The sequence below is a fragment of the Bactrocera oleae genome, chromosome 4 (genome assembly GCF_042242935.1).
Source record: "Bactrocera oleae isolate idBacOlea1 chromosome 4, idBacOlea1, whole genome shotgun sequence".
NCBI classification, from domain to species: Eukaryota; Metazoa; Arthropoda; class Insecta; order Diptera; family Tephritidae; genus Bactrocera; species Bactrocera oleae.
Window position 1 is genome coordinate 59049382 of NC_091538.1, and position 27414 is coordinate 59076795.

At 34.4% G+C, this 27414-nt stretch overlaps 7 protein-coding genes across 9 annotated transcripts in view; 2 read left to right on the forward strand and 5 right to left on the reverse strand.

Annotated features, from left to right (window-relative positions):
- Positions 1–2760: 2760 nt before the first annotated feature.
- Positions 2761–3591, reverse strand: mRpL43 (mitochondrial ribosomal protein L43). Its single transcript, XM_014241411.3, has 3 exons — positions 3402–3591; positions 3221–3327; positions 2761–3163 (listed from the first exon to the last, which is right to left on the reverse strand). The coding sequence occupies exons 1-3, from the start codon at positions 3536–3538 to the stop codon at positions 2826–2828; spliced, it is 582 nt and encodes a 193-aa protein (XP_014096886.3). The 5' UTR covers positions 3539–3591; the 3' UTR covers positions 2761–2825.
- Positions 3592–3852: 261 nt separating this feature from the next.
- On the reverse strand, positions 3853–6951 carry Cdk9 (Cyclin-dependent kinase 9). Its single transcript, XM_014241414.3, has 4 exons — positions 6567–6951; positions 6400–6484; positions 6066–6323; positions 3853–6000 (listed from the first exon to the last, which is right to left on the reverse strand). Exons 1-4 carry the CDS (start codon positions 6761–6763, stop codon positions 5314–5316), a joined length of 1227 nt encoding a protein of 408 aa, XP_014096889.1. The 5' UTR covers positions 6764–6951; the 3' UTR covers positions 3853–5313.
- Positions 3921–4924, forward strand: bonsai (28S ribosomal protein S15, mitochondrial). Its single transcript, XM_014241417.3, has 3 exons — positions 3921–4129; positions 4186–4319; positions 4386–4924. Exons 1-3 carry the CDS (start codon positions 3921–3923, stop codon positions 4859–4861), a joined length of 819 nt encoding a protein of 272 aa, XP_014096892.3. The 3' UTR covers positions 4862–4924.
- A 353-nt stretch (positions 6952–7304) lies between the features above and the next one.
- Positions 7305–9449, reverse strand: LOC106622283 (zinc finger Ran-binding domain-containing protein 2). Its single transcript, XM_014241415.3, has 3 exons — positions 9138–9449; positions 8775–9010; positions 7305–8644 (listed from the first exon to the last, which is right to left on the reverse strand). Exons 1-3 carry the CDS (start codon positions 9194–9196, stop codon positions 7827–7829), a joined length of 1113 nt encoding a protein of 370 aa, XP_014096890.3. The 5' UTR covers positions 9197–9449; the 3' UTR covers positions 7305–7826.
- Positions 9450–9792: 343 nt separating this feature from the next.
- LOC106622280 (uncharacterized) lies at positions 9793–10998 on the forward strand. Its single transcript, XM_014241412.3, has one exon. The coding sequence runs from the start codon at positions 9898–9900 to the stop codon at positions 10711–10713; it is 816 nt and encodes a 271-aa protein (XP_014096887.3). The 5' UTR covers positions 9793–9897; the 3' UTR covers positions 10714–10998.
- Positions 10999–11649: 651 nt separating this feature from the next.
- On the reverse strand, positions 11650–17809 carry LOC106622285 (micronuclear linker histone polyprotein). Its single transcript, XM_014241418.3, has 3 exons — positions 16959–17809; positions 14688–15779; positions 11650–14582 (listed from the first exon to the last, which is right to left on the reverse strand). Exons 1-3 carry the CDS (start codon positions 17276–17278, stop codon positions 13616–13618), a joined length of 2379 nt encoding a protein of 792 aa, XP_014096893.3. The 5' UTR covers positions 17279–17809; the 3' UTR covers positions 11650–13615.
- A 1224-nt stretch (positions 17810–19033) lies between these two features.
- The window catches only part of Rab32 (RAS oncogene family member Rab32), a 30128-nt gene continuing 21747 nt past the window's right edge, over positions 19034–27414 (reverse strand). For 2 of the 3 annotated variants that reach the window (XM_036363012.2, XM_036363013.2), the window contains exons 3-5: positions 20729–21127; positions 19933–20076; positions 19034–19854 (exon numbers count right to left, since the gene is read on the reverse strand). In XM_036363012.2, the coding sequence (XP_036218905.2) occupies positions 19738–19854; positions 19933–20076; positions 20729–21127 (660 nt within the window). In that variant the 3' untranslated portion in view covers positions 19034–19737. Of the gene's footprint in view, positions 19855–19932; positions 20077–20728; positions 21128–23904; positions 27118–27414 lie in introns of those variants that run through there. The other variant, XM_014241427.3, reaches the window with a different exon arrangement.

Here is a 27414-nt window from a genome sequence, read left to right on the forward strand (position 1 = left end):
AAAAAGTGATTAAAAAAAATTACCAAAATGCTGTACAGAATTAAAATATTTTCGCTAAAGTAGTAAGAAATTCCTTAAATTCCAACTCATTTATATAAATATTTTTGTACAATCAGCGAAATACGAAATTCGTCAATTATATTATCAATAATAATGTTTTCATATTACTTTCGTATTGTTTCCGTACCACTCAAATTAAACGAAAATATTATTCATGCGTACAATGGAATTGCTATAACAGTTGGCGTCCTGTTCGTTTATTGATTGTTGTAACAATTGTATTGTTATTATGTAGACTAAGCAGATAAGTTTAAGAAGCTAAAATATATAATTTATCATAATGCATTCACAGGCTACAAAGTTGACACAAATTAAACAAGAAAAAAGACAAAAATCGGTATGAACTAAGTACACTACAATAACAGCAAACATTTTCTAAATTAACTACTATACATATGTACTATTAGGTATGCATGCGTGTATATAGTTACAATACTATTTTTTATACTACGACATATGGATGTACAAGTCATTGTAACTGAAAATGAAATATGAAAACTCTACAAAAGCTCAATTACTGTCTGAGCATTAGGGATTTTTTTCAACGTAGTAAAGACTATTACACTGCAAAAATTAAAACTAAAACTAAGTCAACCATAAACATATTGTGTACGTTTGTAAACTATGCTAGTGTATATGTACTATGTTTTTAAAAAACTACACAAAGTAAAATATCAATTTTGTATTTTCTATACTAACTGACTAAATATGAGTTAACTCAACTAAGCTTAACGAATATTAAAAGTATTGGAGTTAAAAAAATGAGCCTTTTGAGCATTATATTGAGGGAGTTGTAAAACTAATGCTACCGACTAATTAAAATTTGTGGCTTTCGTTAAATATTTACAACGCTAGATTGAAAAACTATTAATATAAAAAGAAATATTCGGCATTCGAAGCAGTTTTTAAAACATTGCAAGGCTGATGTACTTAATGATTGAAGTTAAAAAAGATACAACTGAATTGCGCCGATCAACCATTGATCTCGTTTGAAAGTAAAGGATTTTAGGCTCGGCTCATTGACAAAGCCATTTTCGCAGCAATAAAATATATTAAAGCGCTAACAAAGCCTATAATAATAATTCAGCTAAACTCTGAAACGCATCGCACATATATATGCATTTAAGAAAAATTAAGCTATTGGAAAAGCTAAACCAGTAAAGTGACATTTTGAAAATTCACCTGCGTTTTGAGCAAAAAAACGAGGCATTTAAAAGCTTTTTTTACAATAATATTCAAAAACAATAGTTAAAAAGTTCGTTTCTATTACGAAAATGAAATGATATAATTTTTTTAAAAACTCGGTAGTTGAACTTCAAATGCATTTCTTGGTTTTTCTCATTTTCAAATTGAATTTTGCACTATTTACATGGAAAAACTTATATTTAGATATCCATATCCATAGTACTTGACTGGTTTTTAATATTTCCTATATTGGCAATATACTATATATGTAGCTTTATAAATAAAAGCAATGCATCACATTCCATAAGCTTATGCAAGCTAATGTATAGATTTTTCGTTAAATGCACATAAAAGCACTTAATGTTTCCATATCCGAAAGCAACCTTAAAGCGTTCTTTTTAGAATCGTAACAAACATATCGTTTACCGTTCTTTATTTGAATATACAAAATAATTACATACATACTTATTGTACTCATCTAATGTACTCGACTTAAATAAATGTACTCGTATTTACCCACTGATATACCAACGATTATTATAATGTACACGCGTACATATACACACACACTTACATGCATTAATACACTATAAAATTAAACAATTCATAAATTTACTCAAACCTTACCTTGAAGAGCTTCTTGTTTATTATATTTTCTTTTACAAACATATTCCAAAATATACAAAATCTTGTCATTTGTATGCTCATTCTTTCTGTACAAAATGAATGGTGCATATTTTTTTTATATTTTTACTATTAATTTAAAGTTTTATTACAAATTTATGTAAAAGATTAATGTGTATAAAAATATTTCCTTAAAATCAAGACGTATTGTACATGCATACACATTCAAATGATTATTATTAATGAAAAACGAAAGTTGTTTTTAAATAGTTTAAACAATAGCAGATATATATTTATATTATTTAAGGCGTTATATTTCATTGAAAATCCAGTAGCAATAATAGTCATATCAAATTGCTGTTTAGTTTATGTATGCTAAAAACTTGGTGTTTTAGTGATAGAGGAATACTATTAATTTGTTTTATATGTTATTAAGCCGTTTTAAGTTTTAGTTTATTACAGAATAAATATATGTTGTACACCCCAATTAAAAGGCAATTTATTAACTACAGCAACTATGTAAGTATCAACCGTTTCAGCAAAATCCAAATTTTGGACAAGATGAATACCAAATGCATTAGCCAATCATCACATAGATAACTTACCCAGACATTACTGGCTTACTTTTTTTCTACAAAAACTGTAAAATATTTACAACAGAATTGTAGCACAGTTTTTTTGTTTTTTTTTTTTTTTTTTTTTTTTTTTTTTGTTGCAGAGGCAAAATATTTCTGAAATAATTTAATAATTTAGAAGAATGCTGGTGAGTTGACAATCCAAATCCTGTTACATAGACCCAACTGGCGTGGAAACGGGTACAACGTTGTTGTACGCACGCTTTGTAAATGCATTGATACACATAGTACATACCTTTTCCTTTTTTGAGAATATTAACTATTGCATTTTTTGTTTTCAACACATTAAACTATATTTTATGTTGTATTAATTAATTACAATTATTCAGCACGTTTTTCTTCCAAAACTTTATCTGTGGATTTGTTTTTATCAGCAAGACGCTGTTGTTTAAATAATTCAATAAGCTTATCAGTTGCCGATTGTTCCACATCGAGTGGACGTGAAGCCTCTGCGTTGGGATATGTTGTCACATTTGCCTCTGGAGCTCGTAATGTAAATGGCGTCCATGGACCCTGTATTGAAGGCACATCGGTATGCCACATTTTACGCAAACGTAATGAACTTGAACTACCATTTTGCGTTTTCAACAGTTGAAGCCATTTCGAAATGTCATCTTGAGTGGCATTGCGGCAGTTTAGCCATTCGCGATCACCATTTACTAAAATTGATAATTAAACGTAATATTTGTGCATATGTCATGTTAATATTTACTTACAATATTCACCAACTAGTACCGGTCCACGATGACGGCGAGGTTTAACATAAACCACTACGCCGGGATTTTCTTGGGCAAAGTCAACCAGATTATTCTCAATGAATTCTCTATTTATGTAAGCACATAATGTTTTCAAATGTAAACAATACAAGCAAGTAATAAAAATGTAATAGGTGAATACCTCATGCCCCGGCTAGAGCCATTGTTCTTACAGAACTTTAATGTAACACGCTGCAATTGGCAAACATATCGTCCAATGCCATTTTGAAGCGGCGCACGTGGAAATCCAGATTTAAGGAATAAATGACTATTCGACATTTTAAAACGCTTAGTAAGTTGTAAAGCAGGAAATTAGCACGTATGAAAATAAGAATAAGAAACTAACCTATTTGTTATGGAATAAACAGCTGTTGCAAGGGTGGTTCTGTGTTGGGTTAAAAACTTTGAACATAAGAAACAAATAACAATGTAATAGATTTAAATTTAATTTAAACATAATTATATTTTTTACCTTATAAACCTATAATAAATAAAGTATAAGCTACAGTTTTATTAATATATATGCAATATTTAAATTTTTTATGTGTAAACCGTAGCAACCCTGTTGTGACATAACCTACTTTTAATTGACATTTCGTAAAACTTATTTAGTAGGTTATTTTGCATTTTGATATTGTTCATAATTTTAATATAAAATAAAATGAACTTTGTTAAAATTCTACGCACATCCGGCGTGCATTGGCAGTTGGCACGAGATTACGCCTTCAAATCGGACTTAAAAATCAAATGGGTACGTCCGGAAAAAATTCCCTGCACAAAGCCGGAGAAAAGTGGAGATTTAGGAAAATTACCATCAATTAATGAAAAAGAATTACTGTTGGGTTTTAAAAACTCCAAAGAGCTGCAAGAGTAAGTAAATATTTACTTTAACCATTAAGTTCTATAATTATTATTTTATTATATAGCGCCGACCCAGTCATACAAGCTCTCTTTCAACTTGATAATAATCCCTTAGCGGAAACTTCACGTTATTTACGTGACCAGATGATTAAAGAGGTTCAACGCCATCCGCTTGATTATGGTTCTATGGAAGCCAAATGTAAGTTCATTTCAAAATTATAATTGTATTAGTTGCTGTTAAATACATTATTATTTCAAAATATAGTGGCGCGAATGACGGCGAGAATTCGTGGTATGCAAGAACAACTTGATAAATTTCCTAGAAATGTCAAATTGAAAGTTGCTTTAAAAGAACTAATTGACAAGCGAAAGAAATTTTTGAAATATTTACGTCGTTGGGATTACCGAAGATTTGAGTGGATGTTGGAGAAGCTTGATTTAGTTTACAAACCGCCACCAACAGAATTCCATTGGGTTACAAGAAGGGAATCCCTACAAAAGCTTACTGATGCGCATTGCGAACAAATCAAGGAGGATCGTCTTGCTGAATATCGAAAAGTGTTAAATGAGCAAAAGATTCCCTTTTTAGAAGACGCCATTAAGAAAATGGAATTTGTACGCAAAGAACAAATTGATTTAGAAATACCAGTCACCGTAACGGAAGAGCAAATAGCAGACTTTAAAAGAGAACTAGAATTTCTGAAATCCGAACGAAATACAAAAACGAAAGATAATGAATAATTAAAACAAAACAAAAAAAAAAACAATGTCAAAACATAATAAAATAAATATTCGTTAACTAGATTTTATTGTCTTGGCAATTGACAACCACCAGTGGTCCGAGTTGCGCTAGTTTGAAATGAGAGTCACTACCTATAACATAGAGGGCATCTAGGTATAAATTAGTAGTCTTATAAGAAGAGCAACTAAGTATTTACAAATATAAACGAAATTTATTTGCGCATACATTCTGCTGTTTCAGCCTTTAAATCAAATAAACACACTTATTTTCATTTAAATATACGTATAAACCTAAAACTATAAGCATGTGTAACCTAATGGTAAATCTGAATTAAATTGATAATTAAGAAAATACGGTTACAGCGAACGGTAGAACAAATCTTCCAACCGTGTTAATATTTACGGCATTCAACGAAAGTCGACAAAAACACTATAAAAAACAAAATTAAAAACTACCAAACACGGTCTATTAAACTGTTATCCTGTGGTTTTTGATTCATTGTCGCCATTTGTTGATGATAATTTCTCATCTGATTATTGCGACGTGGTTGTGCCAAATATTCGAACATACTTTGTGAATGCTGTGAAAGCATTTTGCTCAAGTCACTAGGCATTGGATCAGTCCAAAAGAAGTCATGATTAAGCGCCGTGTCCGCATCGATACGTTTCTTTGGATCAAGTGTCAACAGCTTATCAAGTAGATCACAGCCATTTGGGTCCTTTACATAAGGTCGCAAGCGTTCTTTTACACGACGCTTCTGATTCTTAGGTAATTCTACGGATTTATATAATTCTAATTCTTCGACTCCAGACCATACATCCGGCGTAAACGAGCCGCATAATTGAGAAATGAAGGTAAGTTGTTGTTGTTCTGTATTGCCTTGCATAATGGGCGAACGTGTCCACATTTCAGCCATAATGCATCCAGCACCCCACATATCGACAGGTGGACCATAATTACGATCACCGAGCAGCAACTCGGGCGGACGATACCACAACGTAACCACCCGGTTTGTATAACGATTTTTTGTATCGTTTTTCGGTATACTAAATGCACGCGCCAAGCCAAAATCCGCCAATTTTAACACACCGTGTTTGGTAATGAGAACATTAGCTGCTTTCATGTCACGATGCAGAATCTGAAAATGTTTACAAAAATTTCTAATAAATAGTACATTGTTTCACGAATTTGTAATTATGTTACCTTATTGCTGTGTATATAATATAAACCATTTAATAGTTGTTGCATAACTTTCTTGATTTCGCCAAGACTAAATTTAACATTGATATTCGATAACAACCCGGCCAAGTCGTGTTCACAAAAGTCGAAGACCAAGTAAAATGTTGAACGGTAACCGTTACTGGCAGTCGCTTTTGTACGGCAGATTTCGATTAGATTCACCACATTTTCATGTTTTAGCAATTGCAATATACGAATTTCACGGAGAGCAGTAATAGGAAACTATAATTTGATAAATTTATATTAATGTTAATGAAATTTTTATTCATAAGGAAAAGCGGCATCGAATAATACTTACGCCTTCTTTTTCGTTATCCATTAGCACTTTCTTCATAGCGACGAATTTTTTGTTGCCTTTCTTTTCGCGGGCTTTGAACACTTCACTGAAAGTGAAAGCGAATCACATAAAAAAAACACCACTGTTACACAAAGAAATTAGTTCATCAAATCGATGGCTACACTTACCCGAAAGTGCCTTGGCCGATTTTTGCAACCTTCTCATATTTAGAAGACTCGTCACAATATGGAAAATCATATTCTTCGATGTATTTCTGTTTCTCGGCCAATGAAAGTGTTCGTGATGAACTAGAGGATGTCACGCCAGGCGTCGATTGCATTGAATGCGATAGTGGAATGTGTTCATCTCGTCCGCGAGAGGACATGCTGTATGGTCAGTCTTTCCTAGTTTTAGGAATTTATTTATATTGTTACGTTGCCGTTTTCGACCGTTTTTTAACCTGCACAATTCGAGCCTTTTAAAGTATTTTTTACTAATAAATAATAAATAATATTTCGGCAACGAGTTATTTTATTTTAGAATGTAATTACTTTTTGACAGTTTATAATATATGTTCTCTGTTTGCAGTGATAGCTGTCATATATGACCATATGATTCGAGACTCGAAACGATATACCAAACACAATATGGTGATTCACACAGAATGTTTACTAAAATACTGTCGGAAAAACTGTATGCACAATTAGGCTTTATGCCAATGTAGTATAGTACAACCAGAGAACGTAAATGGTACAACTATTTTGGTAAATTGACTATGTTCACACGAAAACTCTTTTTGTCGCCTAAACCGGTCTTTTTTGGCAAAGGGACAACGAGAAGGATAAAGAGACCATGTCGCTCGTCGCAAGCCCAGTACCCTTTACACCCTATACTTTGAGAAAATGTACACAAATGAAATACATGCGTTTTAAATTAAGGTATTTATTACATATCATGGATAAGATTTTATCATTTTCAATTTGCTTCATACGAAGCTTTTCTGCATATATTATTTAAGTAGTTGTAAACTAATACATTACATTAAAGCTGAAAAGCTATGTGAAATTTTCTTAATTTTACATAAACAAGTCATAAATAATTGAAGTAGCTGGACTGAAATGCGCTACGCTCATTAAAGTACTAATATAAGTTATAATGCATATTTTATTGTTCTTAAAATACCAAAATATTTAGGAAAAAAACCACTTCAGGCTAGTATGTATGAACAAAAAGATAAACAATATCTATGTGCAAAATCTAAATTGTGAAGATAAAAATATTGTTTAGTAACGTCTATATATTTTTCAATACACAACTGCTTTTTATATTTCCAGCATAGGCGTTATCCACTAGGGATAAACATTTTAATCAAGATAGATTGTGATAGAAGACGCAATAGAATTCAATTTTTTGCTTATTAGTTGTCAATAGTGTATATTATTATGCGCTCAGTGACGATTTCTCGAGCTGCTATGAGATCGTGAACGATTGCGACCACGTCTTTGTTTGGAAAGCGTTGTTGACTGGGAGGTACGCCTTTTACGCTTTGCTGATGTAACTGATGAACGAGAAGATGATCGTGACCGTGAGCTTGACTTAGATATATTACGTCCGGTTTTTCCGGACATATGTGAAGAGGTTCGTGATGTTTGTGAATGAGTCTTGGAACGTTCTCGTGAACGCTTACGTGTGGATGGTGCTGATTTAAGGCTGTTTGACTGTGTAGTCTTCCGATCCTTGGACGTACTGCGTTGACGTGATTTTCCTGATCGGCTGCCCGAACGTGAACCGCCAGAACTGGAACCTGAACGGGTACTTGAAGTATAAGATGATGATGAAGAACTTGAGCTGGAAGATGTAGAAGATCTCGATTGGGATCTTGAACCGCTGTGAGTCCGCGACAGTGAACGCGAATGTGAACGAGAGCGTGAGCGACTACGAGAACGAGATTTTCGTTGCTCTAATGTTTTTGTGCTTGATTTAGGTTTTTGTTCTCCTCCTCCTGGTGTTACTAGGGTAACTGGTGTTATTTCATCGTCACCCCACAGATCATATTTCGAAAGATCACCGCCATCGTCCTCTTCGTCTTCCTCTTCTTCGATAGCATCTTCGTCAGTATCGTCATATTCCTTTACATCGTCATTGGACTTTTCATTATCCTTCATTTTTCGCTTTTTCAAGCGTCCATATTCGTCATAATCACTGTCGGAATCAGAGCGGTCTTTATATTCGACTACACCACGATCATTATAGCCACCGCCATAACCTAAATAAATGAGATATATCAATGTATGCACATCTGTTGTTTGGATTAAAACACACATTTCTAAAAAAACATTAAACTGAACGCAAGTATTTTTCATGATTAAAATATTAAATCCGTCGGTGTTACTCACCAGTTCGCTCTTCTACATCGCTAAACTTAGGTGCATTACACATATTGCAAGTTTGTCGACGAGCCCAGTTTACGTTGGCACATTTGCTACATTGCCAATCTTCAGCTGAGAAAAGACCTCGCGATTTCTCGGCGGCAGCCTTGCCTATTTCAGTTCCCAATTTCTTCTTAGCCGCGGAACCTCCACCACCAGATGAGCGTTCCGGGCTGCGTTGCTCAAAACTAGCATGACGGCTTCTGTAAGGCAAATTTCAGAAATCGTCGGAAGAAATTTTAGTTATATGATAAAACAAATAATTGGCTTTTTGCTGAGAACAACACTCGACCACCCTCCTCAGACAGTCGACAGTTAGCTGCAACTCACTCGCTATCACCGAAAGCGGCACCAACGCCAGCTCCTGTTCCGGTACCAGCACTCGACATTTTTTCTTGTTTTTTTTGCTTTCTTTCTACTTTTTTCCGGCCAATTATTTGCCGTCACCTTACTGCTACAGAGTAATTTGCATTAAATTTAACTCTTTATATAATCTTTCAGGATATGTGTTTATTTTTTATATAATTTCTTTATTACTATCAACTAAAATTAATATTCGAAAAGAATAGCAGAATTTTCTTAATCGATTTTTTAAGTTCTACAATTTTTGCGTGCTTCTCTTTTCTTTAGATTTCTTCTTCTTATTCAATTATTTCAGAGAATGTCAAATATTTCGAATGCTTTTCCAGAGAACAAACGGAATTTGGACTCAAACAGGGCGATTTTTTTTTATAAAAATATATTTTTTTAAATACTTAGAAATAACCAAATACTTAAAAATATATGTACTTATTTTCGAGGAGAGACATAAATACATTTAATTTATTCAAGGACAGTAATCAACAACAGTTGATAATCCAAGAAATGTCGTACACAATGCGCAAGTGATGAGTATTCAGCTTAAGGATAAAGATCGCTATCAGATAGTAGATGTCTCTATTATTCATTATCTGTATGTTTATGTTTTCTGCTATAGAAATGTTTTTGTTTTTCTTCGTAATTTCATTTATTAGTCAGCCCGTCGATTCCTTTGTCATACCCAAATCATACTCGTTATATTATTATTAATATTTAAATTTGATATTATAGCATGGAATCTAAGGATAAGGAAAGTGTTAAGGAGGATTTGGTTACCACAAAGTCGACTTTGTTAAATGTGATGTGTTCAATTTGTTTCGATTTTTATGAAAACGGTGATCAAATCTTTTCCACAACCTGTGGTCATATATTTCACAAGAAATGTTTGTTCATTGCTCTTAAAAATTCAAAGACCTGTCCGGAATGTCGTCGCCCATCGGGAAGCAACAGAGTACATCCTATATTCCTCAATTTTGGTGAGCGCACCGAAATGGATTTGAAATGGAATGATTCGAGAGCTGTTGATGCCTATGCAAATATACCTATTTGGACACCATTATACGGATTAGAATGGGGCGGTTCACAACGGGTCCCACAGCCTCCACCAGAGCCAGACGAAGCGATTCAAGCCGGTACCGATTCCGAAGGTAACCCCACATATGTGGCTCGTGTTTATTTCCAAGACGATCTTCTGCCGGCCAGTTATGTGCCATCCAAAGGAGTTGCATATGCGTCGCATGGTTGTTATGGCTATACATTGAGTGAAAATATCGAATTATTGAATAACTTCAAACACCAATGGGTAGCCGATTCAAATGGTCACGTGCCGGAGGGTGCCGTAGTAGGCGGATATTCTGAGATCCATGAAGATTTGTACGTGGCACGAGCACAATATAATGATAAAATAATATTGGGCAAGGTGCATCCTTCGCACAGGGTAATGTATATGCCATACAATGGCATTGAAGTGCATTCAAATGAATATGAAGTATTGGTGCAAGAAAGGGCCACTGTCCAAAGTGATGGAGAAACGAATAATGAAGCTTAAACGGAAATATGCAAATATTTGATTACGCACTTGTCACTGCAACATATACATACATACGTCTATACATATATTTATATTCGTTGGATTTTTTTTTATATTTTTATTATTATTAAAAATAATCAATTATACGGGGTTGCAAATCCGAAAAGTACCTATCTTTTCCTATAAATAAATTTTAAAACATATATAAAAGTCATAAGTAATATTAGGAAAAAATGTATAATTTTTTAAATTGTACTTACTGTTATATAAATATTAAAATTTTTAATTAAAAATAAAAAAAAACAACTTTTAATATTTTATTTTTCGGGAAAGAATTAATATATGTCTATGGGTCAAATGCGAAAAGTGCGCTTGCATATTTTATATATATATTTTTTGCTTTTGAGTTAATTTTTAAGAAATTAATACGTCATGTCATGGAATGATTCAGTAAATAGCACTAAAAAAGTATAATTTTCAACAACCTTAAACAGGGCATATTAAGTTTGCCAAACATTTTATAACACGCAGGAGAAAACGTTGGAGACCCTGCAAAATATATATACAGATGATCACGGTGACGAGGTGAGTCGATTTAGCCATCTCCATCTGTCTGTATATACGCGAAATCGATCTAAAATATTGCACACGTCCTTTATTCTCAAGAAACTGCTCATTTCTCGGAACCGCTGATATTGGATCACTATAGCATCTAGCTGATATACAAACTGAACGAGCAAAATTAAGTTCTTGTATGGAAAATTTTCTTATTTGAAAATATATCTTAACGAATTTTAGCATGGTTTACTGTCCAAGATAGCAAACTGACCGAACAAACGAACGGTATTATATTTAGTTTCTCTGCTCCGTAGTTAACGTTTTTCACGGTTTTTTTTTATCAATTTACAATTATGGCAAAACTCAAATTAAAGTTTTAAAAAATTTAAAACAACATTATTTTCCACTTAACAAATCTTTGATTTTATTGTTTTTTTGTTTAACTAGCTATTAATTAATAAATGTATGTATGTATTAAAACTATTTGCTTATGTACTAGGTATTCAATATTTCCCATTTGTTCTCTTAGAAAAATCATACAGTATGCAATTTTAAATACATTCCACTTTACACGCGTTCTTCAACACCCAATATTGAATTGTTACATAATTTGATTTTGCTTTACGTTTAGTTTTCATTCATTCACTGTAACTAATTATTTCATGCTTATATTTATAAATTGTTTAGAAATGTGTATTTCTGGATTTAAAATATCTGAATACGCTTGTTAGATATGGGATACATAATTGTTTTTGAAAAAATGTTGTGACAACTGTATTTTTCATTTAAGTTAAAACCGACGACTTGTTAATATATTTTTTGCGTAAAAAGTATATATACCATATTTACAAAGTATTATTAAAAAAATGTTTATGTATGTTTGTGATGTTCTCAATGTGACTGTTATTGATAATTAATGTTAAATTTAATTTAATGTCAATGGCAACACATAATGAATAGAGGTACTAAGAGGCTTATTATGTATTTATTATTTTTTAAATGTTCGTTTAACACTTTGACTGACATAACAACAGGCAACTTGTGTTATGTAAAACAACACAAGTAAATGGCGCACTATATAACTCGTTAAGGGACATAATAATGAGTTTAAATGTTTGCTTATGCATTCTATAAATAATTTTATGCTAATTGATTGATTAGTCAATTAGTTTTAAAAGTGTTATATAAAGATAACTAGTTACATTAGAATTGTTTTTATTTTTTAGGTTGGAAATTGTTAGAATAAAAATTATTTTCTTTTGTTTTAATATGAAATGTAAATCAAAGATTAAAATATTAAATTAAACTCAACTCAATAGTAATATTATAAGAGTTCTGTAAATGAAAGTAATTTCTCCAAATGGTTGGCTGTTCATTACAATTGCAATTTCAATGTCTTAAAATAATTTTATAGTCCCTTTTATACTAGCGTTATGTATATTTATAATTGAGTTAATATATTTTAATAAAATAATGCATTATCTATGTCAAAATATGTTACAGACGTAGACGATGGGCTTAGCGTTAACTTCAAACTACATAATTTGTGCTAAATTATATGGTTTTATTACAATTTTTGCTGCAAACCGTGCGATTAAACTACTGCTATATACAATCTTATAAAGGTTGATTTAGGGTTGCTTTCACATGGCATTGATTATGTTTATACCTGCTGCATTTACCAAATTACTATATTCAAGCTTACTTTTTACAAAAATTTTAATTGCTCACCAAGTGGTAGTAAAAACTTGATCTTAAACTGTCAAAGACGCCATTAAAAACAATTGTTTTAGTTGCTCCCACAGCTGACTCGTTTTTCTTGTTTTTATATAAACAGTAAAATAAACCACAGTCAGTTTAAAAATAAAAATTTGAACTGGCAATATGTAAGTATTACAATAATAAATTAAACTAACGTTTAATCGCACAGCCTTCATAAAATGCTCAATAACTGCTGATGCTTTTTATCAAATTAACATCAAAGCTTTATAACACCTTCCGTTTAATTGGTGGTTATATTCTTTAAATAACAACTGACTACTAACATACAACAATATTTGTTAATTAAAAGAAAAAAGTATTAAATGAAAAGTAGAAAAAAACATGCGTACATTTTGTACATGGATGAACTTGGGTAATAAATGTGTGTATAAGTAAAATATGAATAATAATAATAAAAGAAAAATGTAAAGTATATAGTATGTAAACCACACATGCAATGCAAGCGGCGCCCCACTATTTTCGACAATATTGTTCTTATTGTTTGCTTATGCCATTTTTACGTCGTTTTTATGATTTGCGTTCCATGCAATAAACGCTATCGCGGCGCATACTCGGCCACCTCCAACATATTGGCCTCATCTCACTTCTGGGATGACAAGTAGTTCATATACTTGGCAGTTTGGCGTGCATTGCGCACCAGTTCGCTGTTGTCATTTTTCGTATCCCATGAACTGTCTTCTGGTTGTCCATGCACGCTATTGGTGTCCTCCCAACGGTCTTGGCGCTGTTGTTGATTTTGCCGTGGAAAGTTTCGATTGCGCGTACGACGATCAAATGTGCTCGACGCTTCGCTTGCCAGGCTGCTTTGGCTACTATAACGTGGATTGAAATTACGTGTGCGCTGTTGTTGTTGCTGATGTTGTTTATACGTAGAAGGGCTTTGGTTACGGCGATACGTTGACGCATTGCTAGCACACTCATCGGTGTCCTCGAAATGACGAGATTTACCTGGACGTGGAAGTGTACGGGCGCGCGATGAACTGCGACTATTCGATTCGGGTCCATTGGAACGATGTGAAGAGTTTTCATCATGATATGAGTTATGCATGACATTGTTACGTGATTGACGCCATGAATTACTGTGTATGTTAGTATCTTTATGTTGTTGCTTTTGGAAGCGCGGTGGTTTATCATAGGTTTGACGATTATTAAAATGGCGATTGTTTCCGCGTCGGTAATTATTGCCACGCTCATAGTTGCTTATGTAGGAACGTTCACTGCGATCGTCTGCATGTTGCGACTGTCTGTCCCAATTTGAATTGGCAATCGAGTTGAAATTACTACCACTACGTTCCATTTTCTCCTGCGAATGTCGCAAACGATCATTTATGCTGTACAAACGAATACTGCCGCCGTCGCTACGCACACTCTGATCATCATCGAAACTTGTGCTAAAACGGCGTTGTTGATTATTTTGTGGGACCTCGTTATTTTGAAATTCGTTCTCTCGATTAAAACGTGGCGCACGCCAGCGAGGTAGCGGTTTTGTTTGATCCTGATCTTCATCATGTTGTGATGCTGGCGGTTGGTTATCGTGTGGACCATCCCTTTGGGAGAAATAATGAGAGATAAGTTATTGTCGGTTTAGGCAAAGAGTATATGACGAGATCTATAAATAATTTATGTCTAACTTTTCCAGCGCTGTATCATACCTTTCATTACCGGCATTTTGTTGATGTTTAAGTGGACGTGGTGAATTACGTGGTTTTTGTGAACGCCTGGCATTTCGGCTAGAGCTATCATCATCAGTACGCCGACTATTACTTCCACCTGATGAATTTAATTTATCACTTCCATTACTTAACCGTCCTCCAGCCTTTTTGGCATCAAAGCCTTTAGCACCATCCCCATTATCATTGTATTCTTGCTCATAGCTATTAAACTCATTGCCGAATTCACCTTCATATAATGCATCTTCGCACACTTGCTCACTCCATTTTTTGGTTGACAGCTGTGAATCGTACAAATCATTTGTATCATTTTCTTTATCATCATTTTCAAGAACTGCTTTTGCTGGCGCCTCCACCGTTGAATCTGCACTAGTATTAAGTGCTTGTACCTGAGGTTGTAATGGTGATTGCGGCTGCACTAATTGCACTTGCTGCGCTGGCACATATACTGGCAGTGATTGTGGTTGCAAAGCAACATTGACGTTGTTATTGCCTTCATCTTCCACGTCTTGTACTAGATATTTGGTGTACATTTGTTCGAGTTGTGTACCCAAATTTGTAAAATTACTATAGTACAGATCAAGTGTCATTAGCAATAACGCTTTTACGGTGGCACTTAGAGCCGGTTGCTCAATCAAATTACGTCTTATGTGGTAGAGCAGTTGAGTCAGTTCGTCTTTATGTTTTACGCGGATTATATCACCGTTTAGTGTAATTTGTGATAGTATTAATTTGGCTAATTTCACATTTATTGGTTCCAGTGCGCTAACTTCACGTATAAGTAAGCTAAGTAAGGATTTGCCCAATATCGTGATAGGTGATTGATCAGCTAAACGCACTCGATTATAATATTCACCCAACAGTGTAATAGAATTGTAAAGACGTTCCTTATCGTGAATGCGATACGTATCGGCATTTAAGTAATTTGCCTCCAGCACCTTCAACATGGCACTACGTATTTTTACATCTTTCATTGCTAGTTGATCAAAGTTGTGCGATGAAAAGAGCATGGCGAATTTTAATGCCATCTCACCGTCTGCCAAAGCCTTGTCATTAATATAATCCATGCATTCGCTGTAAATTAGAAATTATACGTTACATATCTATGTTAATTAATTTTATACAAAAACCTTAAAATGTTAAAAAATATATAAACAAGAAAACACGTAACTTAATATACGCTGTTCAGGTTATAAAAACATTACATTCATTGGCAATAAAAATTGCTTGAATAGTTAAAGCCAATAATTATTCTCATAAAAAATTAGTTCATAGATAATTTTTAATTGTACTAGGGCAATGACCTCAACATTCATAAAAAAAAAATTAGTCTTAATCAGTCAATAGAAAATGTACAATTATTTTTGTTGAATATACAAAGTAGAAAAGATATGGTCAGTTATCGTGCGTACGTTTGTTTGTACGTAGGTAAACAAACAATTAATTAAACTCATTTGTATCTTGAACTTCAATTGTGGACGCAGAAAACAAATGCACATCGATATGAGCTGCTAACGGTTAAAAGCTCGCTCGTCATATACATATGTATATACATATGTGCCAATAATATGCAGACAAGCATTATGCAAGGTCAAGCGGAACATCTGGTTACTTTATACAGTTCACTGACAGGTGGAATTAAACACATATGAATTTTTTAAAATCCAGATTTGCAAATAAAGTAGCATGATGTTCAAAACATGTGGGTAATACACATTTTTCTATATTTGCCCCATACTAATATGTAGCCTCTTTATATTCAAGCGAGCTTTTATTAAGTTCAAAACCTTTTATTAATTTATTAGAAATAAATAACCCCGATTTCTAAGTATTATTTGTATATGTACATTGTTGCCGAATTTTTATACGTCCATTAGTGAAAGCTGTAAAGTTGAGGAAAAAAAAATAATTTTTGGACGTATGTATTTAATCTAGGCAGTCTTGGCTAAAGCAAAACTTGAAAGCATTTATTCATTGGGCAAAATCGCATTAGTCACATACCCTACAAACGTGCGTAAGTATTATTTGCTGGTTTGAAAAAAAAACAAAGAAACTAAATTGACAAATGGTTCATACTTGTTGCTGTACGGTTTGGCTATCGTGCCGTATATGCCAGAACTATGTGCAGAAATTCTTTTATTTTAATGTAGCTCTAAATAAGCGTTCATGTAGTTGGATACGTCAGGCTTTTAAGTTTAAGTTTATATGTTATATATATTTTTTAAACAAATTATTCCTTACAAAGTCACTCACCATAACATGTTTTCGTCGTGTACTAACATACAGAAGTCTGAACGGATAGCTCCAATTTTATGATTCATTTTAATGCCATCATCCTGCAGATCGAGACCTCTTATCATTTCTACGAGATGATCATAAGAACAAGCGCCTGGTGGTAAATTAAAGGCTGAATTTAAATTTCCTGGTTGTAGAAAATTGCAAACGTCGTTAAGGTTGCTTGCTGCAACACCTGCACTACTTTCAGTGTTATTAGTTTTATCTTTGCCTCCAACTCTAATATTGCCAGCAACGCCATTCCTGTTGTAATGGCTCGCCGCATTATTATTGGCCATTGTTATTTGCAATATTTTCAAACTGCTTTGTTACACTGTGGCTGTCAATTTGTTAGTGCACAAGTCTCTCTTGCTATTATTGCCAAATGGAATATAATGAAACTATCGAATAATATCCTCTGCATACACACTTCTTTCAGTTGTTCGTCATCAATTATGCACAATTCCTTATTATAATTCTTGTTTGTGCGCAAATAAAGCGGTCAACTCTCAATATAAATGGCCGAAAGCAATATATTGCGATTTGAAGTGACGTACGAAGCACCGAAGCACACATATACGGGAATACGGGAACGCGGACAAGTAACTAGGTAGCGAAGAAGTCAAGCAAGCTATTCATACCAATATCGCCGTCTGTCTTTTGACTCCAACTCCAAGTTCTGCAACAAGTGCACTTATATGCCACAAATAATGTAAGTTATCTATATTATTATATCTGCAATTTGTTGAAAAAAAATATAAAAAAATATATATAATTAGCACTGCGTCTCGTGGAAATGCGTTTTTCGCTCGCACTTTTTAAAGAAACGAAAAATTGAAAGAAAACTTAAAAGAAATATGAAAAATAAAAAAAATGTCAAAACTGTCAAACTGAAATCAGAGAACGTATACAGAGAACGTATATTATACGTTCTCTGATAATATCAGCAGAGAATGATTATAAATATTCATTGCCATTCTCTGGCAATAGTACAGTAATACAGTAGCTCTCAAATAGTGCTCGCCACAAAGAATTTCATTACCATTTAATAAATCTCAAATCAAAAGACCAAAAGTCTTGCGACCCTGTCGTAGTACGTTTCTTTTGCGTTTCCCTTTCCGCCTCATTTTGACAGTTGAAATTGGTGCGCGCCAAAAGAAACGTTTAGAAGCGTCTTTTTTAGTGTTTTGCATGTTCGGTAGAAAATTAAATAACGTTAAACAAATACGGCGTAATAAGTTACTATTTTGTGATTATTTAAGTGAATTGAAGTCTCTTTAGTAATATCAATGTTAAAAATATTTGCTTTTTGTGTTTGTGCTTTTAAAATTAATATTTTTGGTGTGCTTACGAGAAATACATATGGATATGCCGCACCAGACCAATAAATGAATTATGTGGATGATTGGCAGGAAGAGGTAAGTGAAGTTTTTACCTTTAAATTAATAAACAAGTGAGAAGAATTGTGTTTAGTCCAAGCAATTCTGGTAATGTATGGTAGACGGGAGCAGTTTCCATGTGAAGTATGAATTAACTTATTTTTATTTCATAGTTACAAACGCCTCAAATAGTTGATGAGATCTGAATGTACAAAGATGGTATATAAATACCAAAACTACGTGCATTTCATCAGGTGCACATTTCACTAGGCTTTTCTAGTATGAAAATATATGTTATTTTATCTACGAAGTGTTAGTGAGTTTCTGGTTTATTACAAATATTGCTCGTGAAAGACACTGTTTGTCAAGCAAATCATCTTTCAATTTAATTTTTAACAGGGATGCATGCAGATGTGAGAAAATATATTCCAAAAAACTTTAATATAAATACATACATATGTATGTATTTACTTACATAAATAGTGTTGTAATTCAAGTGTGCCATAAATTTGTGTGTGTGTGCCATAAGTGTGTTAGCTAATGCTATCAGGTGGAATCGTTGAGGATGGTTGGAATTCAGAAAAACAAATAAGACATATTCTGCTTATCACAGAATACTTTCTCTATAAAAACAAAAACAAACCTAAATAAAGAAACTTGTCATCAGTCCACACATTTAGTTATCTCAAGTAGATGTGTTAGCTCTACAATAAAAATCTCATTTCATTTTATTTGATAAAAAAGATTAACATAACAAGCATTTAAAAATACATAGTACATATTTACGTGCGATAAGGCACTGACATATACGAGTACGACTACATAAATACATACGCCTTTGAAAATTTGGTTATGCAGGCGTATGAGGGCGTATAAAATCTGTAAATCGGCTACAAATAATTTAATATTAGTTAGTTGCAATATCATATATATACGAATGAGTTTACCAATTCTTTTTTGTTTTTTTGTTTTTTTGTTTTTGTTTTCAAATATTTAACAACGACGTTATACACTTATTCATAAGTTCTAATGTTAAATTTTATTTTTATGTTTGCATGTATATATTATTGTATTTATCTTGTAATATGTAAGAGTGTGTGTGATTTGAATAACACTTTAGTTTTACTGATGTTTATGCAACAAATCTATGTAAATATAATATAATTTGTATGATTTAAATTTTTTCGATTCATCGTACAACGATATAGTGCTCGATTCTCAGTTAATGTGGCTATGGACTTAAGACTTAATGCCATTACGCAAAGCGAAATGCATTCAACTGACAAAGCATTCCTTCAATTTCAGTTAACTTTTATGTTCCCCAATGGATGAAGCAAGTTGTGTGTATGATTTTATCGACCTTTTCCCATAGTAACTGGTCAGCAGGAACATTTGCCTTTGCTTTCTGATGACGATTGTTCTGCGGAATTATTTAGATTAAATTTCTCACTGTCGGCTAGGTCAGCGGCGCTGATCAATTTGTCGTTGAGTAAAATCTGCAATTAATTAATTTAAATTAATAAAAAAAAAAAAAAAAACAAGAAAAGTGAATAAAAATATATGTATACACTCACCTTGTTCACTAAAGCCCTGGCGGCCTCATCAATATTGATATTTTCCTTGGCTGATGTCTCATACCAGCCAGCAAAACCATTCTCACGTACATACTCATCCATTTTCTCGGGTGATGTCACGATACCTTGTTTTTCCTGATCGCACTGTACAGAGAATTTCAAATAATTATTGAAAAATAATATAAAAAAAACTAGCAAAATTAAACTGCCAGTATTATTGCAATTTTTTATCAGTACTAAGCTAACTTTCCATACCAGATTTTATTCTTATGGCGATTGTAAGGAAAACTTCTCTATTTAAAAAGATAACTTCACGATATAAATCAACGTAACAATATCCGAACAAAATGTCTAGATCGGACCATTATAGCATACAGCTACCATACAAACTGATCGATCAAAATCAACTTCTTATATGGAAAGGCTTTTTGTTGACAGATAACTTAATAAAATTTTGCATAGATTATTGTTCCAAGCAGCGCTACAATTTTTGAACAAATTGTTTAGATCGGACCACTATAGCATATAGCTGTCATAGAAACTGATCGAACAAAATCAAGTTATTGTACGGAAAACTTTTTTATTTGATTAGTTATCTTTACGTAATTTGGCAAAGCCAAAGCAATGCTAAAATCTCCAAATATATTGTTCAGATCGCACTACTACAGCATATAGCTACAATACAAACTGGCCGATTCAAAATAAAAATTAAGATCTCTTATACCCTTTTATGTTAGAGGAAATGCACCTTTGAAGGGTATTATGGAAGTTAACGTTTTTCCTTGCTTTAACTTACCTTATTAGCTAACAGTATACAGGGTATCGGGCTGCCATCGGGTAATTGAACTTTCGAATCCAAATCATCTTTCCACTTACTCACACAATCGAATGTGCCACTGCGTGTTACATCGAACACAATGAAAGCACCAACGGCTTCTTTATAATAAACACGAGTCATATTGCCAAAACGCTCCTGACCGGCAATATCCCAGAGTTGTAAACGGACGGTTGTATTTGGATCCCAATGTAGTACTTTCAATGCGAAATCTACACCGATTGTGGCACGATAATTCTGACTGAAAAACTGATGCACATAGCGTTTGATAAACGACGTTTTGCCAGTGCCCAATTCACCGATGACTAGAATTTTGTATAGATGCTCACGCTTCTCTGTATTCGCGGAGGTCATAATTGTCTGAAAAGCAGAAAACATAAAAAAAATATTTATTATAATATAAACAGTTGCATTTTAAGTGTATTACAAATTTCGCAATAAAAGTATATCATTTAGAATAAGCATTTGGACACAAATACAACTAATATTATATATATATATATATGATACATGACTTCGCAGCTTATATTTTTTGGAATATGTGCGACGTACTATTTTAGATTCACTCTGTTGTCACTAAAGCGAGTATATATTGATCTTAAATTAGAATTAATTAAAAATTAAAAACTTCGTTGACTAATTAGTCACTGCGCAATTGCCCGGAAACAATGAAAGGAAATTTCTGTTTCGAATTGCATGTGTTTTAAGTATGTATGTTCAGATGTATGTCATGCATGCTTTAATCTCATTTTCATTAACAGACTGCACACTTGTGAATACACTCGTATTTAATACTTTATTTGCATTTAAGCTTTTAATCTCTAGTTTCAAATCGTATTAATGTCAATAGGGCTTCGGTGAAGAAATTATCTTTGACCTGCCATTTCTTATAATCGATTTACATATTTGACTTATTTATACCAACGTCGTAGTGTGCTGTTTCACTTGTTCATATTGATGTTGAGTAGAGGAAGTGAACTCGCTTTTTGTTGTTCTTATTCGTATGGTTCTTAATATAATAAATTTAATACTTCTGATGACAATAGTTAGTACTTTTAGTGTAAAGTCGACAGATTGATAATTACTTTTTAGAAAAAATGCAGCAAAATGTTTTTGAATTTTGCATTAAGCAATCAAATAATGGTCGAATACCGTTCGTAATTGGAATCTTGATATGTTTTTCTATCAAAAGGAGATAAATGTGACACTTTATTATTATTATACCAAAATTGCCTAAAAGTGAGTTGGCATTGTATAAACTCAACTGACTTTTCGAATTTTAAAAATCATGTAATTAAAATAGTTTACAAATGTACAGAAATTACTGTTGAATACTTCTAGGAGTCTTAATATATACAGATTTTATTAATTTAAAAGCATGTTTTTAAGTAAATTTCTTCACAAGAAATCGCGAGAATTCGCTAATCTAAACACTTTTAAAATAAAAAAAAATTAAAATTAGATTGTAACAAGAAGAAAACGTTAACTTTGTCTACACCGAAGCTATAATACACTTCACAGGTGCATTTCTTATAGCGCAAAAGGTTTTAAAAAGATCAAAAAAAGCAGCTATGTACTATAGTAGTCCGATCTGAACAATAGATTTGGAGATTTCTAGCGTTGCTTTGGGCGATAATTCATGCCAAATATCGTGAACATATCTCGTCAAATTAACACTTTTCCATACGAGGACTTCATTTTGATTGATCAGTTGTATGACAGCTATTCTGACAAATGAGGAGCTTCTAGGAGGAAAATGGATGTGTGCAAAATTTCAGATCGATATCTCCAAAATTAAAATACTAGTTCGCGTATATACAGACAGACGGATGTGGACATCTCACTTCATCTCGCTTTTGATTTATATATCATATACATACATATATTTATAATAATACTGAATACTGATTTTTCTAAATTTGAATTTTAAAGAGGCTTAATATTTTTTTAAAGAAAAGGTATAAATTTACACATTTTTAGTTAATTAAATTATAATTAAACTTGGAATGGTCCCTTTAATATATAACATAACCTTCTGTCCTTGATTTGAGTTATAAATCTTGCGATCGAATCGGTAAATTAATGTATATAAATTGACTAATATCGTTTAGAAGCATATTTGGATATCATATGTTTATCCTGTATCAATAAATGAGATTACTGGTGGACCTTGTCCATGCTATAGCTATGATAATTGAAGAATCTGTCTACCAGCATCAACATTAAATTGTTTGCTTGTCCTTTCTGAGACTACCAGAATTAAGGGAGGTGCAAAAATTAAGAGAATTATTCTTCTAAATAGCGAAATAATATAAACGACCAAAAATATTAGCTCTTTCTACTTTATATTGCTTGCACCTGGCAAAAATGGCAAATGAAACTTGGTTCTGCTTCTTGTGGATCTTTGACGGTTTAGGACAGTATTTTGTGACTCCAGAAAAACTCCATTTGGATTTTAAATCTTTACAAAGCGTCATTTGTGCATTTGCGACATCTAGTTTTCATTTTAATAATATTTAAGCAATACTTTAAATTTTAAAGGAAAAATTTATAAAAAATTTTGTAAACTTGGCCTTTAAATATTATAATTTGATACTTTTAACCATTATTATTATACTCTGAACAGCGTGTATTAGGTTCGCTTTCTTGTTTATACAGTTATCCGAGGAAGTCAATTATGTACATACATATGAATATATTTAGCAGAAGGATAAGAAAAATATTTAAAACTAGAATTAAAGAAAATCACTTTCAAGACACAAACACAGTTTTTATTAAGAAAAAGTAGAAAGAAACCACCGAATTAATATAATACGAAATAAAGCAATTGACATTCAATACTAAAATTCTAAGAATGACCAGGGTAAAACAAATAGAAAATAACTGTTTCTCTAATACACGAAAAGCACGTGTTAAATACAAAAGCAAATACTCATGAATAACACAGCTATTCCGCAGCAGACAATACAGGAAGAGCCTACACTTGCAAGGCTTCTTTAATTGCGAAAGCGAATAAAGATATATTTTCTAGCAACTGTTGCATCAATGTAAAATCACTGTTAGGCTTTTGCCAAACCACACTTAATTGCAAAGATAAGCAACAAATAGCATAACTACACTTTGTACTGCATCCTTACCGGTTCTATGTCCTGCTCCATGGTTAAATCGCCAAAAGCCGGCATCTGATTATCGCCTGAATCGTATTCCGAATCTACTGAGTACTCGCTACCAGCAGTTTTTTTGTATTTCAATTTCTGGTGACGTTGCTGGATACTTTCGAAGTCCTCATCAAATGTTAACGGTTGCGATATGTAACGTATACGTCGACGACTGGATTCACTATGTGAATCGCTACTCGGATTTGAATCGTAAGAGCTGTGATCGTGCAAAGGACTGTCAAAAGATGTGGCCAGCGGACGTACCACGCTACCAACGGCAAAACGTACAGTCGGCTGTAGGGGAGGACCGTGCGTTTGCTCCTCTAGATCGAAATCGTCACTTAACGCGTGTCCTGGAAAATTGGTATTGCGTATGTTATTGCCCGAATAGTCGCTTGGTTGTGCACTTTCCGCCGAAGAAACGACGTCGTCTGCACCACTGCTGCTCGCTGTGGTAACTGATTCGTCAGCTATGTACAATAATGCTGCTGACTTGTCCGCGTAAATGTCACTGTATATGCCGGGGTCTGGAAAAATGACTTTACTCGATGATGGGTGACGAAAATGTGACGATGATCGAGTTTCAGTTGGTGTGGCAAGCGGTGTGCTCGTTATTGTTGGTACGGTCGATGGGGTGTACGTAGGCGGTTGTTGGTAATTCGACAGTGATACATTCGATTGCAAAGAATGCGGAGGTGATGCGGTATCGTCCACCAATAGTTGTGGTGCGACCAACACTTGGTGTTGCTGATTATGTGGACGCGGTTCCTGGCGTTGCGTTTGTTCGGTTTGTTGTAATGGTTTATCGATAGATGCGTGAGACTCCAATTGAAATTGTATCTGCTTTCGTATTGCCTCTAATGTGGCAATTGATGTGTCTGTATTCTGGGTAGGCGCGTCTAGCGCAACTGTAGCGTTTGTTGGCTTCGTGTGGTTTTCTTCAACGGTGTCGGCATCTGCTATAGCAGTTACTCTTCCTTCATTTGTAGTTTCACCCGTTACTGGTGTTGGGGTTGCCAGCTTTGATATCAAGTTGCTGCGACTTGCGGACTGTGGTGTGGTCGCCGACGCAGACGCTTTTGACGTAGCTGTACTAGCTTCGCCCTTTGCACCAAAAGAGGTTAGTACTGTTGGGCTTGGTTTGGGAAAACGATGACCGCGCTGCAATGGATTTGTCGAAGTGTGCATCAATTCAGTTTCAGCTTCTTTGCTTGATTTTGCTGTCGCGCTACTATTGCTTTCAACTGTGCCCGACGTCTTATTTGACGCACTTCTACTTGTTGCTTGATTAGTTGGAGATTTACCGCCTTTCGTGCGCTGTCTTTTGCCAGCAACGGCTGCTGCTATACTAACTGCTCCAAAAGTCGAACGCTGTTCACGTCTCGGCGACGGTGAATTGAGTGTGTCTGCAGCGCGCGTGCTGCTTTTGCGTACAGCGCCTGTACTGGCGGTCGTCGGATCTGCTGTTGGAGGCTGCGCAGTGGTAACTACCCGACTTGGTTTGGCAGGGGCGCGCTCGCTTGGCGGTGTATCACGTGTACTCTGTGTGATAACAAATTTCTCGTCTGTAGTTATTGTTGTTGTTCGGGTGGTAGACGTTTTTTGTACTGTTGCAGCGGTGAGTTTTGGTGTAGAAGTTGGCACTGTACTGCCACTGGTGGTGGCAGTGGTCTTTATTATGGTAACTGCCGCTTCTTTAAGTGTACTCTTCTTCGTTTTGAGCTTCTTCTTCTTCTGCTTCTGGTCCGGTGCACTCTTGGTAGGCGATGCTAAGGCGCTTTTATCTTCTGTTATCGTTACAGGCGTTTGCACGACGTCGCAGCCACCAACACTTTCATAAGCACTTGGTTGCGTCTTATCTTCAATAGGTGTAAGATAATCCGTTTCGCTTGGTGCGCCCGTTACTGCAGTGACGTTAGTTTCATCAGTTAACTGTTTTTCGTCAACTTCTGCTTCTTTTAACTCTCGCGTTGTAGATTGCTGAGTATCAGTGAGCGATATTGTTACCTTACGCTTTTTATGCTCTTCGAGTTCATCATCCGGTAAATGTGCGTCATCTATGGCATCTGCGTCTTCAGCTGGTATTTCTTCTTGACTACACTGTACTAAATCACCTTCCTCATCTTCGTCAATGCTCTTCTTAGTACTACTTGTTTTGGATTTCTTTAAACCGCCGAGCAAAAAACGTTTTGCTAACTTACTTTTCTTCTTGGGCTTGGCGTCTGGCGATGCGGTTGCATTGGTGTCCCCAGTATCTTCTCCGCCGCTAGACAATACCGTCTCAGGCGCCGATACAATCTCACACGAAGGTCCACCAGCTAGCGAACTTTCAGTGGAGGTATCCTTCGAGATGTTATATTTTTTCCGTCCCGAAAGTTTGCGTAATGCTGACGTAAAGCGCGAACGTGCCTTACTTTTACGCCGCGTTTCAGGATCGGATTGAACACATTCACGATTGGCACTTAAACTTTTCCCACTTGTGCTCGCATTAACATTTGGCGTGGCCGCAGCCGTTCTTTGAAAATGTCCCGAAGACTTGGTCGTTCCAACTTTTGCTAAATCCAAAGTTTCATCATCCGTAAGAGTTGTTGGTGGAACTCCAATGTTTTGCATATTACAAATGCTACTTTTTCGCCGTTCGCTGTCCGGTCAAAGATTGCGCACGACGTACTGGACGTGCCACAAACCCTCACAAGTAATTGCTTCCCTTGGAACAGTCGCAATGAACAACCGGCTTTTGACACTAAAAACACAACCAATCACGAAATTCCCTCGCGAAAAAGTATTAATCGATTTTGTCGTTTGGTCACACGTTCTAAAAAATTTTCTTTTATGAATGTTTGTACGTTGTATTTGTAGGGTTTCTTCTTATTTTAGCTAACTTTGGCACCATTTGAAAAACTATTAGACACTTTATTGTTCATATTTACATTCAAATCAATTTTCTCCACCAAACAATCACCACTAATTAACACCTTTGCATCCACATTTGTGTATCCTCACACTTCCATTTATATGTATGTTATATGTTTGCACATCCTTTCAAAATGCTGGCCACATCAGCATGTAATATTTGTAAATTGCATCATTTTCACTATTCACCGGGTCTTTGCCGCTTGTGTCAGCCAGCAATCTCAGTCAACCACCATTCAAATTCGCACTGAAATTGTTGTGTTGTTCTGTTGGCTTTTATAAAGTTTTTACGAATGTTTAGTGCAAGTGCAACAGCAAGTTGTTGTGCTGAACTGCGCTGAGCTGTGCTATGATGTGTCCGCTAGTCGTCAGCGTAAACCAACCGCAAAATGTTGCAGGTGTCAGCTGGGGGGATGATAACACAGCTAATTCGTCTACATACAGCAGCAAGAATCGGGTGGTTTTCATTTCAATACTTGCTTTGCTATACTTTGAGTCTAAGTGCATTTCGGTTTTACTAGACTTGAAGCCTTTCAGCAAACTTGGGTACTGGAGTACACGGTAAAAATCAATGCA

What these genes read in the sequence shown, in the direction of transcription:
- bonsai (XM_014241417.3), top strand. Translation starts at nt 3,921, where the DNA reads ATGAACTTTGTTAAAATTCTACGCACATCCGGCGTGCATTGGCAGTTG. An exon ending in AACTCCAAAGAGCTGCAAGA is followed by an intron (nt 4,130 to 4,185) that starts GTAAGTAAATAT and finishes TTTATTATATAG; the next exon opens with CGCCGACCCAGTCATACAAG. An exon ending in TGGTTCTATGGAAGCCAAAT is followed by an intron (nt 4,320 to 4,385) that starts GTAAGTTCATTT and finishes TTCAAAATATAG; the next exon opens with TGGCGCGAATGACGGCGAGA.
- LOC106622283 (XM_014241415.3), bottom strand. Translation starts at nt 9,196, where the DNA reads ATGTCGAGTGCTGGTACCGGAACAGGAGCTGGCGTTGGTGCCGCTTTC. An exon ending in GCCGCTTTCGGTGATAGCGA is followed by an intron (nt 9,011 to 9,137) that starts GTGAGTTGCAGC and finishes TTTGCCTTACAG; the next exon opens with AAGCCGTCATGCTAGTTTTG. An exon ending in CGATGTAGAAGAGCGAACTG is followed by an intron (nt 8,645 to 8,774) that starts GTGAGTAACACC and finishes TCATTTATTTAG; the next exon opens with GTTATGGCGGTGGCTATAAT.
- mRpL43 (XM_014241411.3), bottom strand. Translation starts at nt 3,538, where the DNA reads ATGTCGAATAGTCATTTATTCCTTAAATCTGGATTTCCACGTGCGCCG. An exon ending in GGCTCTAGCCGGGGCATGAG is followed by an intron (nt 3,328 to 3,401) that starts GTATTCACCTAT and finishes TTACATAAATAG; the next exon opens with AGAATTCATTGAGAATAATC. An exon ending in GGTACTAGTTGGTGAATATT is followed by an intron (nt 3,164 to 3,220) that starts GTAAGTAAATAT and finishes TATCAATTTTAG; the next exon opens with TAAATGGTGATCGCGAATGG.
- Cdk9 (XM_014241414.3), bottom strand. Translation starts at nt 6,763, where the DNA reads ATGTCCTCTCGCGGACGAGATGAACACATTCCACTATCGCATTCAATG. An exon ending in TGGATAACGAAAAAGAAGGC is followed by an intron (nt 6,324 to 6,399) that starts GTAAGTATTATT and finishes ATCAAATTATAG; the next exon opens with TTTCCTATTACTGCTCTCCG. An exon ending in ATTATATACACAGCAATAAG is followed by an intron (nt 6,001 to 6,065) that starts GTAACATAATTA and finishes AAACATTTTCAG; the next exon opens with ATTCTGCATCGTGACATGAA.
- LOC106622280 (XM_014241412.3), top strand. Translation starts at nt 9,898, where the DNA reads ATGGAATCTAAGGATAAGGAAAGTGTTAAGGAGGATTTGGTTACCACA.
- LOC106622285 (XM_014241418.3), bottom strand. Translation starts at nt 17,278, where the DNA reads ATGGCCAATAATAATGCGGCGAGCCATTACAACAGGAATGGCGTTGCT. An exon ending in CACGACGAAAACATGTTATG is followed by an intron (nt 15,780 to 16,958) that starts GTGAGTGACTTT and finishes TCTAATTTACAG; the next exon opens with CGAATGCATGGATTATATTA. An exon ending in CAAAATGCCGGTAATGAAAG is followed by an intron (nt 14,583 to 14,687) that starts GTATGATACAGC and finishes TTTCTCCCAAAG; the next exon opens with GGATGGTCCACACGATAACC.